We start from the raw sequence: 15,108 nt of genomic DNA, 5'->3' as shown, positions 1-15,108 counted from the left end.
GGCGCGGCGGGCCGCTCAAGCCAGTGGAGCCCTGGAATGGGGGCCCCACCCACCCGCTCCCTAAACACTTTTTTCTTTTCTTTTTTCCCTCAATAAACGTTTTGATATATACCGCAGAGTGATTACAAACTCAGACGTGCTGGCGGAAGGAATTACGAAAAAGCTGTTCTGGATGAAGATACTCGGATAAAGTATATCTGAGGAAAAGTGTCAACGCGTTTCGTGCGTTCCTGTGTGTCCTGTGTGTCCCCTTCCTGTGTGTCCTGTGGTTTTGCGCTGGTTTTCTAATCATGTTCAACCAACAAGCCCAGCTCTCCGCACTTTTGCGTTTCCATTGTTCGCGTGCTCTTCCATAAGCGCGAAGCAAGGAAAATTCGATATTGTCCCATATATCTACTGCGAGCGATCCCAGATTTCATTCCGTGATGTCCGGAAACAGAAGTGACAGACATTTTAGCAGCACTCATGCAGTTATTACTGCAACATTGATTTCCTTATGTGCCGTGCGACGCTTGAAACGAGCTATCAGCAGCGTTTCTGGAACAGACGACGTCCGCCGATGAATCGCCGTCGCACTTTCTCGATACCGATAGGCCTAGACGTCACGAGCCTCTGCGGAGAGCGCGTTTTGCTGTCGAGCCGACTTGCAGAACAGAAGCTGCGTCGGCACCGTGCATGGCATCGTGGCTTACTCGGAACGCACGCGCGAGCGCTATTTATTCAGCGGAATAATTCTTGGTCCATAATTGCGACTTTATTGGCAGCCCCAAGATTGAGCTGCACATGTTCTGACGCGCCGGCGATGTGATTGCCGGTGATAGACGCCCCCAAACCAGAGACTTTGGCGCAGTTTGGCGCAAATTTCGTCGATATTATCAGGATGGCGCAGTAAATACAATTTGGTGCACTTTGGCGCAGGAGTGGAATCACTGATAAGTGAATAAATGAATGAACAATTGGTTTTTCAGGTTCAGCAAGCAACACCAACCAGTATGCTAAAAAAATATGTCACAGCACTATGGATCTGCCCTTTTGCACAAATATGGCATACTACATTTCAGTCATTATTGTGCCAATGTAGTGAAATATGCTAAAGTATGCTGTATGCTAAAGTATGAAGTATGCTAAAAAAATATGTCACAGCACTATGGATCTGCCCTTTTGCACAAATATGGCATACTACATTTCAGTCATTATTGTGCCAATGTAGTGAAATACAAAAAGGATGCGTAACCACCAAGAAAGGATTCAAGACAGAACATAAAAGGCCGCCACTCACAAGTAACTTTACTCTAAAAAAATACAGTGACATATGTAGTCATACTAACCACGTGCAAAGCACATCACCTCGCACACTCGTCAAAGTTGCACTAAAGATTGAAAGAAGTTAAACTCACCATCAAGCAGAACAACATCTGTGTTCTCTGTGGAAGCGAAGTTACGAGCCCACGACTTCAACGTTAGCAGCAAAACACAATCAGTTTTAAGCTATTGCAGAGAAAACGAATGGTACTAGCTTGGGTCCCGGTTACAGACTGATACTACGAAGGGTATGATGGTGCCAGAAAGAAGTTTCTACAATCGCTCACATAGAAGAAAAAATCCTACTACTACTGCTCGCACGACAATGTGAGAATAGTCGTTCACCTCAATGTCACTGTCGGAAGAGATGCTGCCTGCCTTTCTGGCCTCACCGTGGTCCGACTCCTCCTCTATCTCGTACTCGACCTCAAACGGGCAGTCGTCGCTGTTGCGTCCTTCCTCCTCACACTGCAGTATCTCGGCTGCCAAGGTTGCCACCCGCAAGAGCCGGCGGTGGGTGGCCTCGCCGTCAGACGAGACGCTGTCCGACGAGGATTCCTCGAGGAACCAGAGGTCGTCACTCGTGTCTTTGACAAACTCAGTCTCGTGACCCTGAACGATGCATGAGAAGAGGGCAGCATGCAATGCTGTCAGAGGACACATCATTTGGGGACACATGGTCTGCACACATGAATGATGAATAAGATTAAAGGGACCCTGCCACACTTTCTGAGCTCAGTCAGAAAACGCCGATTTGCAGTCAATGCTCCTGTGCTCCTGTGAACATGCGAGCCCAATATTTTTTCACTGTGTTGTGCAGAAAATTTCACAATTTCACGTCAAGAACCCCCAAAGATTGCCTAATGTCATCAGCAACAACACAGCAAGCGAGCCCAAGATTACTGGCTGATTTCACTAACAACATGCTATCGGACGAACCCTGGGGCACTGTATAAGTACTGCAGCCCTCAGAGGGCACCATACACATCGGAACCAGAAGCAGCGACCAATACATTTGAAGAAAAATGAAGAGAAAATGTTAAAAATCCATGACGCATGGCAACATGAGGTTTGGGGCAGCGCATCTTGAGCAGCACATCACCCATCACCGGTGTTAGCTTACAGCACACTCATGGCAATAAAAGGAGAAAGAAACGGGTCGGCTGAAATTATAACTCCCCTAATACTGAACAAATTAAAAGAAATGAAGGTTTCACCACAAGGGCAAAGAAATTATTGTGATCGCAACAAACATTATACGAAGCAATGCTCCGGCAAAAAGTGTTCCACAATCGCTGCCTTGGCTATGAACAGTACTGGCTAACACTCCCAGGAATTACACGCACATAAATACCCAGCAAAGTGAATGGGGAAACGTCCGCCACCATCGCTTAATTGGTAGAGCATCGGACGTGTCATTTGAAGGTTGTGGGCTTACGTACTGCTACAGCGAAAGTGTTTTTATTGCGATAGCAATTATATGGACAGTCTCGGCTGATTTTTGCCGTCACCGTCGCCACCGTATATGTATGTATGTATGTATGTGTGTGTGTGTATATATATATATATATATATATATATATATATATATATATATATATAAAAGCCACAAAGAAAAGTAATTCAGAAAAACTTTCCGACGCACGGAATCGAACGGGCAACCTCTCGCTTCGCAGCTGCGGCGTAAGACGGTTAGGCCACAAACAGTACCGTCTTTCAGCCTGCTAACGGCGAGCTATTTACAGTGAAACCTCGTTAATACGTACCTGCCGGGAACGCGGCACAACTACGCACTAAACGATAGTACGCATTAAACACCAAGTACAAGTTTGCATCTCCTAGCGTACGCCATCGCCGCCAGCAAATAAGTAGAGTGCCACAGCAAATATTGGGAGTGCGCCCGTGCGGCTCTTACCCTCTCCGCAGAAGACGCCACCGACACAGCCAACGAACGCGAAAGACCGGGATATTCGAGAAAGCAAAGCCGAGCCAGCGGCACCGTCAGAGGATCTTGCCCTTTCCCTAGCTTTCGCTGTGCTACGCCCAGACGAATCCTACGCACCTTCCCGAACCCAGGCATGAGCCGATACAGGCAATGCAAGCGCAGCAAGCGCGCGGGGCCAGAGTCAGTCAGTGAGGAGTTAGTCGGCGAAGAAGTTATGTCGTTCTAGTGATAGCATCGTTCGCTCGATCGCAGAAGACGCGTTGTTTGATGATCTAGTTCTGTGAGTTAAGTATCAAGAGACGACAGTGACAAGTTTTGAAGAGGGTCGCCGTGAAGACATGTGATGACCGACAGCGGAGGAGAACGTACGTCCGCATGGAGTGAATCGTCATGCCTGTGAATATCAAAGGTGCGTCGCGCAGACCAGCGTAACAAGATCCAGCTATGAGGTGCAGCTCGTGGTGAACATCCGCTTTGTTTTGTTTACAAAGGTGACGTCTCAATCACTTCTTGTTCTTTCTGAAGTCAACCATTACTGCATTTCTGTTTCTGTAAATAATAAATATAGAACTTAGCTTGTAATAGCGCAGTACATGTACTGCGCTAGTACAAGCTAAGTTCATGGATGACCAACGCGCCCGAACTACAACACTTCTGAAATATAGAACGTTTGAGCGAAGTGCCCTGCACGGCGGTCGAACCGAACAAACGCATGCTCAGGCTGATAACTTTGGTCGTCTACCAGTGTCAACATGGTCGAGTGCATCCAGCGAGCACCGATATGGCAGAACGAAAGCATTAGAACAAGAAGCGACGTGTTAACCCGCACAATGACGAAGCGGCTCGTCTTTGCCAACGAACAGCGGCGATCCATTGCTTCCGTCGCTCTTGCTCAGGAGGCCTTGTGGTAAGTGAGTAAAACCGTGTTCCGGGCGCGTTTTTGTAGGTGTTTGAGCACTCCACTCCACAGCAATTGTTATTCGACATCTCTTGAAGTTTCGGCCACCACACACACACGACGAACGTTGCTTATTTCACTACGGAAACGTGAACAACGCGGATACACACGTACAACGACGTAGGAAACCACGGCGCCCGTCTGCTTGCTTTCCCGAGAGCAATGATTGAGTTCGCCGCCTATGGCGCTTCCGTCGGCGTGCACTAGGCGAGGCGTATATACACCATGTATCTCAGCATGCTTTCTTAGTCACCACATAGATGGCGCGACGTGCACGCATTGCACGCTTTAAAGATTGTCGCCCCGCTCCTGCGAACGCTGTTGCTCTTCGCCCTACAGGGCGTGGTCGCGTTCGTGTGCTTATCTCGAGGAAAGAAGGGGGTGGCAGCGGGGGGGTTGTATGTCTTGTGCTTTCCCCGCGACGTTCGCGCTGAAGTCACAGAGCGTACGAAGGTCACTTTGCTCGCTGCAGCAGCCGTGTTCGCGAAAGGAGCGCGTTGTTCAAACAGAAATAAGTAACAACTGTGACAGTTAGTTTGCGCTCGTCCTGTGTGCACCTGTTCGTTTCATGCGTCCCGCTTTATGTTTGAGCAGTGCACTTCAAGTGTCGAGCTGTGAGGCATGACAGTTTGCGCTCGTCCTGTGTGCGTTCTTTTCGTGCATCCTTTGGGCTCGAGCGACGCGCTGGCAATTTCGAGCTGCTTTCCGTTCTTCGCGTTAGATTCCAATTTATTGCTATCGCATTCATTGCTTCGCCGTTGCGGCGAAACTGACTTTTTTTTGTTCATTTCAATACATCTCAGTTTATGTCATAACTACTACACCACAGTTAGAAGCGACAACAAATAATGCCCCTATGATTTCCTTGGCTTGTCTGTAGGATTCATTAGGTGGTGTCTAACCTAACGATCTCCCTTTTGTTCTTACCTGATAGCTGTACTCCGTCTCTGGGCCACTGTCATAGCCCGGAGACGGTGGTATGTGAAGGCGCACGGGGGACGACACGCCCTGAGCACTTGCGCCACTCGTGGAATCCGCTTCCACGCACGCACGTTTGCAGGCCTGCGCGTCGCTGGTGCCGTTGGCGCCGGACTCAAGTTCCCGCTTTAACGTTCCTAAAGGTTCGAAAGACCCCACAGAGGGAAGGTGACAGGAAAGATGGGAAAAAAATGTATCAGAACAGCATTGTGACATTGTCTCAGTGCGGCGAGAAATGAGAGAAGCAATGTACTCCCTTATCTCGACATGCAAAATGAGAAGGCACAAACAAACCAGTCACTCACTCATTCACAACCATGCAATGCAGGTTTAGCAGTTGTCCAGTCAGAAAAAAAGTGGCGTGCGCTGGTCGTTGTGGGAACAGAAATGTCAAACCAACGATTACCAAGGTTGGCCTTGAGGTCAGACGCATGTATCTCTGTTTCTTTTTTCCAGCCACCTTCCACTTTTTTTTTGTCAAAAAGAATGAAAACGACCAACGCACATCGCACTATCACGTCACACTCTCATACAACCACAGCTTCCTGCTTGTCACGGTTAGAAGAGAAACGCGCATGAAGAAATTGTCCCTTACGTTAAAATCAGCTCTAGCGGTTAGTTTTTAGAAAACAGGATTCCAAGCATCGCAGGTGCAGACAATCCCGACATTTGTGCAAACGTAGCGGTGTCAAATCTTACTTTCGTGGGTGTGTCGTGCAGCAAAACTGGATTTGGCTTCTCCCAAACAAATTTTTCAAACGCTTATTACAAAAGTACACCTCATGCTCTGCATTAGCACACAGAGCTTCAACGACCCACTTGTGACCAAAGTACTTTGAAAATTGGTCACAGGTGCTATGCAGTGTGTGCAGATTGCCTCGCCATCATTTAGCCCATGGTTGTGAAAGTAAAATTGACAACAATGAGCATATTGGGCTATATCACATTGTGCTGCATTGGACACATTGGGTATATGAACATGTTGGGCTGTATCAGCATGGCACACAAAGACAACTTCTGCACAGACGTTTTATCATATCGTTCGTAAGCCACTTATCAGGCCGTTTTGGAATATATCACATCAGCGTGTGCACATCTCCAAGGCTGGCAGTGTCAGCTACAGTAACTTTCCAATAAATTGACGTAAACTTGCTTGAATAGAACCGTCAGGTACAGTTGAACTCTCACATAACAAAGCTGCCAAAATAAGCACTTCAGTTCCTCTTATTTAATACACAATCTCACACCCTGCTTGTCACCAGAACATGGATTTGTCCTTCAACAATGCCCCATCTCATCAAAGCAAGTGCATAGAAAGGTATTCATATGCGCTTGTTTTTCACACTTCATTATTAGGACAGCTTGTGAACTAAGCATTACCACAACCGTGACAGCCTGCGGTTTGTCCAACTTGCCAGCTCATTCCACTTGCCGCGTGCGAGCTTAAAGGGACACTAAAGGCAAATAACAATTTATGTCAGAGTGAAAGCCCAATGTATGACAACTTCTAAAACGGCAATATTATCAACAGCAGTGCCCTACTTACCGAGAAATTAAGCTAAATGTATCACATGATGAGCGCCACGGGTGGGACATTTTCGAAGTGATCCCGATGACATATGGAAGTCGGCCTACAATAAATCACTAGTAATCAAACTAGCAGCAGTAAAAAAAGAACCTTCCGAGCATCAAAAGATGTAATAAAATGCTGTTTGTTCGTTTCCGCTTGATTCATAGAAAAAAGAACTTCCGCGGCGTTGCCATATGGGGAACGGCGCGCGTGGTTCAAAGGTTCCGTTTTCGCCGAACTGCGCCTCGCCCGGCGCCCTGCTTCGCTCACGCGGTCGTGTCTGGTCGCGTCTCAGTGGTAGTTTCGGGATCGCGTACTGCCGCGTGTGTTTTGCGCGCTCGTTAAAGTCGCTCTGACCGCAAGTTCGACAAAATGCCGCATGCATGTGATTTTGCCGGATGCCCGAATGGTGCACAACGCCAGTGCTGCAGCAAGGAAACTGGTGTGTCTTTTCACTGGGTGCCGCGGAATGAACCCTTACGCTCGAAGTGGCTTAGTGTCATGCCATTGCACCAGTGTGCTAAACAGTCAAAACCTCTGCGTGTGTGCACGCTGCGAGACTGCGGGACTGCGGCAAGCTTCGATGGCTTCGAAGGCTGTTGTTGCTACTGTGGGTCCCGCTACTTCCGCTCTGCTGCTACTAGTGTCGGTGGCCGCGCAGTAAAAGCAGGCAACGTTGGGCACGGCAGCAGTGACGTATGAAAGTCGTATTTTCAGGCGGGAGATTTGAAGCGCGCTAACGCGATGCGGACCACTAAACACGTAATTTTATTTCAAAATAAGCACTTCCTTGGCATAAAAGTAGCACTACGAGGTTTCTGAACCGTTATTTCAACAATCAACGTCGACTTAATATTTGCCTTTAGTGTCCCTTTAAAGGGGTCGTGAACCCCATTTCCAAGTGACCATCGAATGACCCTGGTATAGGAGTTTATTGCCTCGTGAACCGATTGCCACAAATATTTCATGAATCCGTCAAGAACGAGCGGAGTTACAGGCGTTTGTCACGCGCTTCAGGCGCTTTCTCTCTTCTCTCATCCCGACAGGAGCTCTAAAAGCTACACAAGGACGGATGGCACAGGGGAAAGAAGTTATGTCAGCATGCATCATGACTTTCAGTGAGTGTGATGAAATGCGATTGCTCTCTCCCGTTGTTATTTTCGTGCACAAGTGTGGCTCACTGTGTAATGTTAGCAGACTATGGAGTACTGCACCGCGGGTGACGGCAACCCGTGGCAAAATGCACATCTGATCCAAACGCCACTCTTGATTTACATCGGCTATTGGCCAATAGAATGCTACCTGCTGTTCGATGTCAAATAGCAGGCTCTGGCAGCTCTGAAGAAAGTAAGCACAGGCCTCTGTATGAAAAGAGGGCACCTGAGAAAATGGCAGCTTCGCGCTCCACTTCTAAACTCCCTCTGTTGCGCACAAAAGCAAGATCTGGCTGAGCTGCTCAGAGCAGTGTCTGCTATCCGCAGGATGTGTTCTCACCAAGCCCAAGGGGTGGTTCATGAGCCCTTCAACTCCTTTCGCCCAGTGAATGAACATGGCAAGACAACTTGCCATCAATTTCTTGACTCAACACTCACGAAACTGAACACCACTGCATACCTGCCAACCTGCAGACTTGGAAATTCGGGAGATTCGTAAAGTGGGGAGGCACAACAAAAAGAAATTGGCGTACATTCTTATTTATTGTTTCTCGGGGCTGTGGCAACGCCATAGACAGCTCTGACTGATTGCCAGTAAAGTTTTTGGATGTCAGCGATCTAACTGGAAGTCATAATTATACGGCATGTGTAATTACCAGACAGAATGTGGCCTCTTCCACTTTTTCGCATGACGCCAGTGTACTGCAGCAAAAGTGACTCAAGAAGCACTCTGCATGCAGTGGAGAAAGGCCGGGAAATTTTACAACCTTGCTCTTTCATTATTTCATTATTTTCGCTGGGGGGGGGGGGGGGGGGTGGAGCTGTTTTTTGGGAGGTTCGTGGCGGTGCCTCTACATCTGGAAGGAACGACTGAAATTCGGGTGTCTCCTGGGCGAATCGGGAGAGCTGGCAGGTATGCCACCGCTTCTGCTAATAGATGAGCACGTGATCACAGGCACAATCATGGGTGAGCCACGTGATAAGGCAAACTTCTCTGAATGGTTTCCCGCCCACCACCCCACAGGTCAGCGGCAAATTGTAATCGGGGCAACAGTGCTTCAAGTGTTAGGCCTACCATTTGCTGCTTTACCAGCTGTCTGCAACCAATGTTGCAGTTTGTTGCCAAGATGACACAGACTTATTAAAAACAGCTGTAAGGCTTTCAGAAAACCAAGAAACCACCTCACCAACGAAACCTGAATGGTGCAAATCTTCTTAATGACCGCCATTTATCTGACATTGTGTGTGCGGGTCCCACTTACAAAGTCTAACCAGATGCCATGGAGCAGTAAGAAATCTTGTCATCACTGCACATTGGTTTAATTAAAATTAAGTAATATCAAACAATCCAGCAGGCTAAAAAAAATAAAATTATCATATTGATTTGTATTTGGCTTGCCTTGGCTGCGTGCTAAGTAAATGGCTCGGAGCCAAGACAAGCGAAGCCATAACTGATAGTTATAGCACATGTTTTGACCTGATATTCATTCCTTCTGAGTACTTCATGACACTGCATGAATAATTCGTGTTACTGGCTCCTTTACCACTTTCAGCATATGCAGGCAGCAAAATAACAGCCTTCAAGATCTTGTTCTCTTGTCCAGCAAAAGTAGTCACCAGGGCAAGAACACCACTTACGTTTCAGGCATATCTGCATTCTAAGTGGTTGTGGTAATGCAACCATTTGATTACTGGCATCTAGGGTACGTTTCCACTTACCTCCATTTTTCTTTGCATTACATTACATTAAAATTACTTCCTTATGTTAAAATTGCAGTTAGACAGACTTCATTATACTGAGGCCAAGTATACATCTAGATAGCATGTTCTACGAGCCTCTTTATGAATAGTAGAACGATGCACTACATCAGTGAACATGAACTTTTCAAACTGAACCACTGGCTAGTTCAGGTTCAAGTAATGCACAAAACTGCCATTACGCGGTATGCAGGAAATTAACCATGTTTGAGTACATCCCTTGATGATAGGTCCGCAATTTTAGAGATAATGCCATCAAAAAAAATATATATATATATAGGGGTTAGCAAGTGACAGCGTCTGTCACAGTTGTGACACATGGCGACAACTTATGTCACAGTCGTGACACCGCGCACATCACGTTTCATCAAAGCTTTGGCAGATGGTGCCACGCTTGCAAAGTAAACAGTGGTGCCAACTACTGTGGCTGTGACCAAACATGACACGTACAATGATTTCTCTAAGCACCGACACCATCTGTCACAATCATGGCTGAGAACAGTCTACTATGCTCAGCATGGCTCTGTCATGTTCAGTTATGTTTCGTCTTAACAGCGACAAATGGTGCCACCATTTTCTTCACTGAGGCATTTCTGTTTTTCAAATGCCCAGAGGCACAGATCAATGTAAGCTTCCTATTTTGCACAAAGAGGGCATATGATACCTTCAAATGTGGTGCTGAGCCGTACGTGTTGTTGTATGCAACTTTTGCACAATATGTGAGAAGCTAGTGCTTCAGCCAGGAGAGTCAACCATACCTGATGCTTATATTCAAGCAACATTCAGTATGTCTATAAGTAATCTCATAAGGGTTACTGCAAACAATGAACTCCATTTTTTTTAGATGCAGGCGAGTTTCACCAATCGGGCTTGAACTATATTGGAATGGAGAAAATGTTCTTTTCCCTAAAAGCCAAGTTTATTTCCAGTTCTGCTGCCTTCGGCACCCAAAATGCCTAACAAATCTAGTGCACAGCTTGAGAGGCAACACCCCTTCCCAACGCAAAGCTTACGTCTCGAAAAGAAGTTACGTCAAAAAATTATGAAATTAACTCCCCAAGCCAATCAATGAAGATGCCGCAAAATTTAAGACATACACTAAAGGAAAAGGGGTGTTTCCTTGACGGGGCACAGACAGATGCAATTAAACAAAAACAAAGAAAGCAAGCACAAAAATATAACAGCCGTTAGAGGCACAGCTCAGGCAGATTCAACGACTTGGTCTGAAAATCGGCAAAAGAACCAATTCCCTAGAGACTTTTCCATCTGTCGATGGCCCCGAGAATTTGCTGTTAAATGGCAGCATTGGGCTTCTCTGTAAGTCTCGAAGCACCCGCAATGTTACTGCACCCCGTCTGACATGGCTACAACAAAAAGCTCCAAATTTTCAAACCATTTACCAGATGCGCTGACGCTAGCCACGTGGCGTCTACCCAGCTTCATCGTGCTTTTTTTGAGCAGCTGAAGCAAACTCGAGTTCCTAGTTCTTGGGTAGACGAAAAAATCTTCAACACGAGGTGTCGCTGAAGCCAATGTTTTGACAAGCGGACTTGTCTTCTTTCAAAGTCGACAAGTTTGTTTGTCAAAACGTTGGCTCCAGTGACATCCCACGTTCACAAATTTTTCATCTCTTTAAGCTTTCATCATCCCCTGAACTTCTGTCTTTTTAAGTTCTTGGGTAGTGCTGCCTAAGCAGTTCCGAATGAAAATTTCACCCTGGCATTGCGTTCGATTCTCGGTCAATCTCTCAGCCTCGGGAAGTTTTCTACCGTTGCGACCAAGTCGTTGACGGTATGGGCAAACATACAACTCGGCTCGTCACTCGGCGTGTGCGTGGCCCGTGGGACTCCCAAAGAGCTCTGCGGCACAAATAAAATGATGTGCGAAGCTCGGGCTATGCAAATTCCAAGGCAAATCTGTCCCTCTCGAAACGAGGCAATGCGCTAAACTTGGAAAACAAGACAGCAAATGAAGATGAAACAGATTCAAAGCTAGCAGAGGCTGCAAGGATGCTATTCGTGAACATCTCTCATCATGTCCACTTTGACAGAACAAAGCCGAATAGCACTTAATGGAATTTTAGTGGCTAATAGGACAACACTAAGCGAAAGGCACAGGTGCTGTCGTCAGCCCTATTCTGCACTGAAAATCCAAGGGTTATGGATTTTACTAAGTGGCCTGAAGTAATGTCTCACTGAACAGTGGAATCGGCTTGGAAGTTGCTGAAAAAAAATGATATGAAGCGAACTAAAAGAAAGCCATGTTCTGCTACCGAAATGAAACAGGAAAACGATAGCACACTCACAAAAGCTTTCTCCTGCTTCGAAAACAGCACACAATTGACAAAGAAATACGGAAGGGAATAAAGAAAGGCACCTTTTATGGACAGCAGTCAGTGTGAATTTCACAAAAATATAAGAGCTAACAGGCATCACTACTTCAACCAAAACGCTTTGACCTCAATACCAAACATCTGGAGCTACACATTCAGAAGTCCCATGCCAGGCAAGGAGAGGGGAGTAGATGTCACAAATGAGCACCAGCAAGAAAACAGGTACTCACTACCATTTTCCCCAGCAACAAATGAATGTCTTCAACATGAAGGGTAGACGCTTTCAGCGATTAACAGAAGAAAAAAATCGGGAGCCGTCAGCTTCAGAGTCTGCACTAGGATGGAACAGCAGCTGTTCTTCTAACCAGGGCTTTCTGCAGAAATCTCTGCTACCTACTTTATTGGGCTCACAAGTCAAATGACTCGGTGAAAAGAGCATCAATGATGACTCGAACATGCAAAACAATGCAGCTAACGGTGGAAGTCAAGTTCTGTCAGATGTAGTGGCAAGTAGTGCAACTCATCATTGAAGGCAACAGTGATGCTGAAGTTAAACCTTAGCCTATGCAAACTTGGAACCATTACCCAAGAGAGCCAAAGATAGGTTCTGAGAGATCGCATTTGAATGTTGTTCAACATGACTTCCAGTGACAAGCCATGGCCCAAAACACTCTCAGAATCAAGCTGGTTGCACGGTTTGGTGCGCCTGGCAAATAAGTGGAAGGGGTTTCACCTTCCTAGCTGCAATAGTGAAATGCTCAAAATATTTATTTACTTTTTACGCTTCGTTTCGCGTACACATAGCATCATCAGTCCACACTTGGGAGTGCTCAGAGCGTAACTTGCTCACTGCAACTCAGTCAAAACCACACTATTCCATCAATAGCCTGACTGCAACTTGGTGAATGCTGCGATACCCAATCATCTATATTACTGCAAGTTCGTGAACGCTGCGGCACCCCATCATGTGCCTGACTGCAACTTGGTGAATGCTGTGGCAATGGTACCCCATCATCCGGCTGATGCAAATTCGTGAACGCTGAGGCACCCCATCATACACCTGACTACCACTTGGTGAATGCTGCAGTACCCCATGTTATTGCCTTACTGCAACTAAGAGAATGCAAGGTACAACACCTCATCATCTGCCTTAGTTCTACTCTGTGAATGATACTGTACCCTACCATCTGCACTAGCGCAACTCGGTGAATGCTACTGTACAACAACATCCACCTTTTCTATACCTGCAATGATGTGGGACACTTTGCAAGTATGTCAAGGTTGCTGCATCATACTCGCAATACCTTCCAGGACACAATGTTGCCTGCCCTTTTCATTCATGGTAGGGCTCACCACCGCAATGCAGTATGCGTTGAGAGCAGCAAAAGTGTGCTCGCTTGTCGATGGTTTGGCGCAAATTACCGCCAACCAGACAAAAGCTACTGCTCGCCCTTGAGATTCCTTAAGACCACGAACCACAGCCGAGCAACGAAAAAAAAGAAAACATTCTCGCATCCGTCTTGCGCCCCACAAGCAACGGCGCAGCCAGAACTTTCGGCTGTCCATCGCATCTCAAGCAAAGCACGGTGATAATTCAAACTCCTAAGTCTACGGCTACAAAAAAAAAAAGAAGACCACCGCTTGTGTATAGTTACCTTGTGTTACTACATGCTGCGGTCGTACAGCATACATTTGTTTGACTAGAAGACCGCTAAAGAAGAAGAAGAAAAAACATGGAAAGAACGTGACATCTTTCGTTTCCTTCTCTTCGTAAGTCCTCCCGAAGTTCACACACTCCCGTCGTCCCACCATCCTTCCAAAATGATGTGCGTCCCCTCTTAAATGCCGTCAGCAGGCGTTGCAGACACAGCAGACGACGGCTTCAATCCATCAATCCACAGAAGTCAACATATTCTTTCTTCTCCATCCCTCGCTTAATTCAAAAGCACCACAAATTCTTTCAACGAGCCAAATTCAATAGGCAGTTCTTCTTTCTTTTAAAAAAAAGTTAATTTGACAGAAATTAGCATCTAAGGCAGCACAGAAGATGATGTTTGCACTGAAGAAGATGCAGACGACAGGTAGTAGAGCAGGGTCGTCTGCTGAATTATTTTTCAAAACGTCATTTTTCCCATTTTTCCCGTCGTCCCTGAGGAAAAAACACAGGGGGAAAAAAAGACGACGAGTGCATTGCAAAGAGTTCGTTTCAAACACAAGACAAAGCAGTGCAAGTATTCTTTTTTATTTTTCATCTTTTCCTCCCCTCAACTTTCAACACGTACAAAGCAACAAGAAAGGCATCAGATTGGTCAATACTTTGTGTGTCAGAAATGATGCAGTGAGTGCTGCATGTCTATCACAGTTAGTACAGTGAAAGCTCGTTAATTCGAACTTCAATAATTCGAATTTATGGATAATTCGAACTGTAAGTTATGGTCCGGCCAAGCTCCATACAAGCCTATGAATAAGAAAGCCCGTTAATTCGAACGCGAGTAGGTTCCGCCACGGATAATTCGAACTACGCGCCACCGCACCGGCGGCTTGGCTAGTCACTCGATAGGGCGGCTGTCGAGTTACAAGGCGGCGTTGACAGGGAGCGGAGAGAAAAACGGAGAGAAACTGGCGTGGAGGCCAGAGTGCAGAACCTCCCCCCCCCCGCACCCCCCACAATCTCTCTCTCTCTCCGCGGCTGCCTCCTCTCCATCCTACGTAACCTCCAAGATTTGTTTTTTTTAAGCGCCGATATCGGAGCCTTAGCAAATCCTGCGTAGCTGTTGCTGTTAAATGACAGATGGCATGACCAGCACACAGCAAATCGGGTGCATCGTAGCTTCGCCCAGCCTTTATCTCTGCAGTCTCCGTCTCGGGCGTGCGTCGTACGCCTAGGTTGTTAGCACCGGGAGTAGCTTCCGTCTGTCGCGATTATGCTGCTGCGACTTGATGGCGTGTGCCCGCGGCAAATACCGTGCCAAAACACTTCAAGAGAAAGCTGATATCCTGCGGGAAGTGGACGCCGGACTCTTGCCTAAGCAAGAAATCGCGAAAAAGCATGGTATACCGAAAACGACGCTATCTACTTATATAAAAAATAAGAGGACTATTGAAGATGCC

The 15,108-nt window shown here is 46.7% G+C and overlaps 1 protein-coding gene across 3 annotated transcripts in view; it reads right to left on the bottom strand.

Moving 5' to 3' along the window:
• The window catches only part of LOC119402388 (E3 ubiquitin-protein ligase Mdm2), a 61,604-nt gene that overhangs the window by 30,376 nt on the left and 16,120 nt on the right, over positions 1-15,108 (bottom strand). Inside the window, exons 4-6 of one of the 3 annotated variants that reach the window (XM_037669525.2) lie at positions 13,653-13,708; positions 5,133-5,320; positions 1,648-1,914 (exon numbers count right to left, since the gene is read on the bottom strand). In XM_037669525.2, the coding sequence (XP_037525453.1) occupies positions 1,648-1,914; positions 5,133-5,320; positions 13,653-13,708 (511 nt within the window). Of the gene's footprint in view, positions 1-1,647; positions 1,915-5,132; positions 5,321-13,652; positions 14,147-15,108 lie in introns of all 3 variants that reach the window. The other 2 variants (XM_037669527.2, XM_037669526.2) reach the window with 2 other exon arrangements.

This window comes from Rhipicephalus sanguineus, chromosome 8 (assembly GCF_013339695.2).
Source record: "Rhipicephalus sanguineus isolate Rsan-2018 chromosome 8, BIME_Rsan_1.4, whole genome shotgun sequence".
Lineage (NCBI taxonomy): Eukaryota > Metazoa > Arthropoda > Arachnida > Ixodida > Ixodidae > Rhipicephalus > Rhipicephalus sanguineus.
This window is presented reverse-complemented; position numbering and strand designations above follow the sequence as displayed.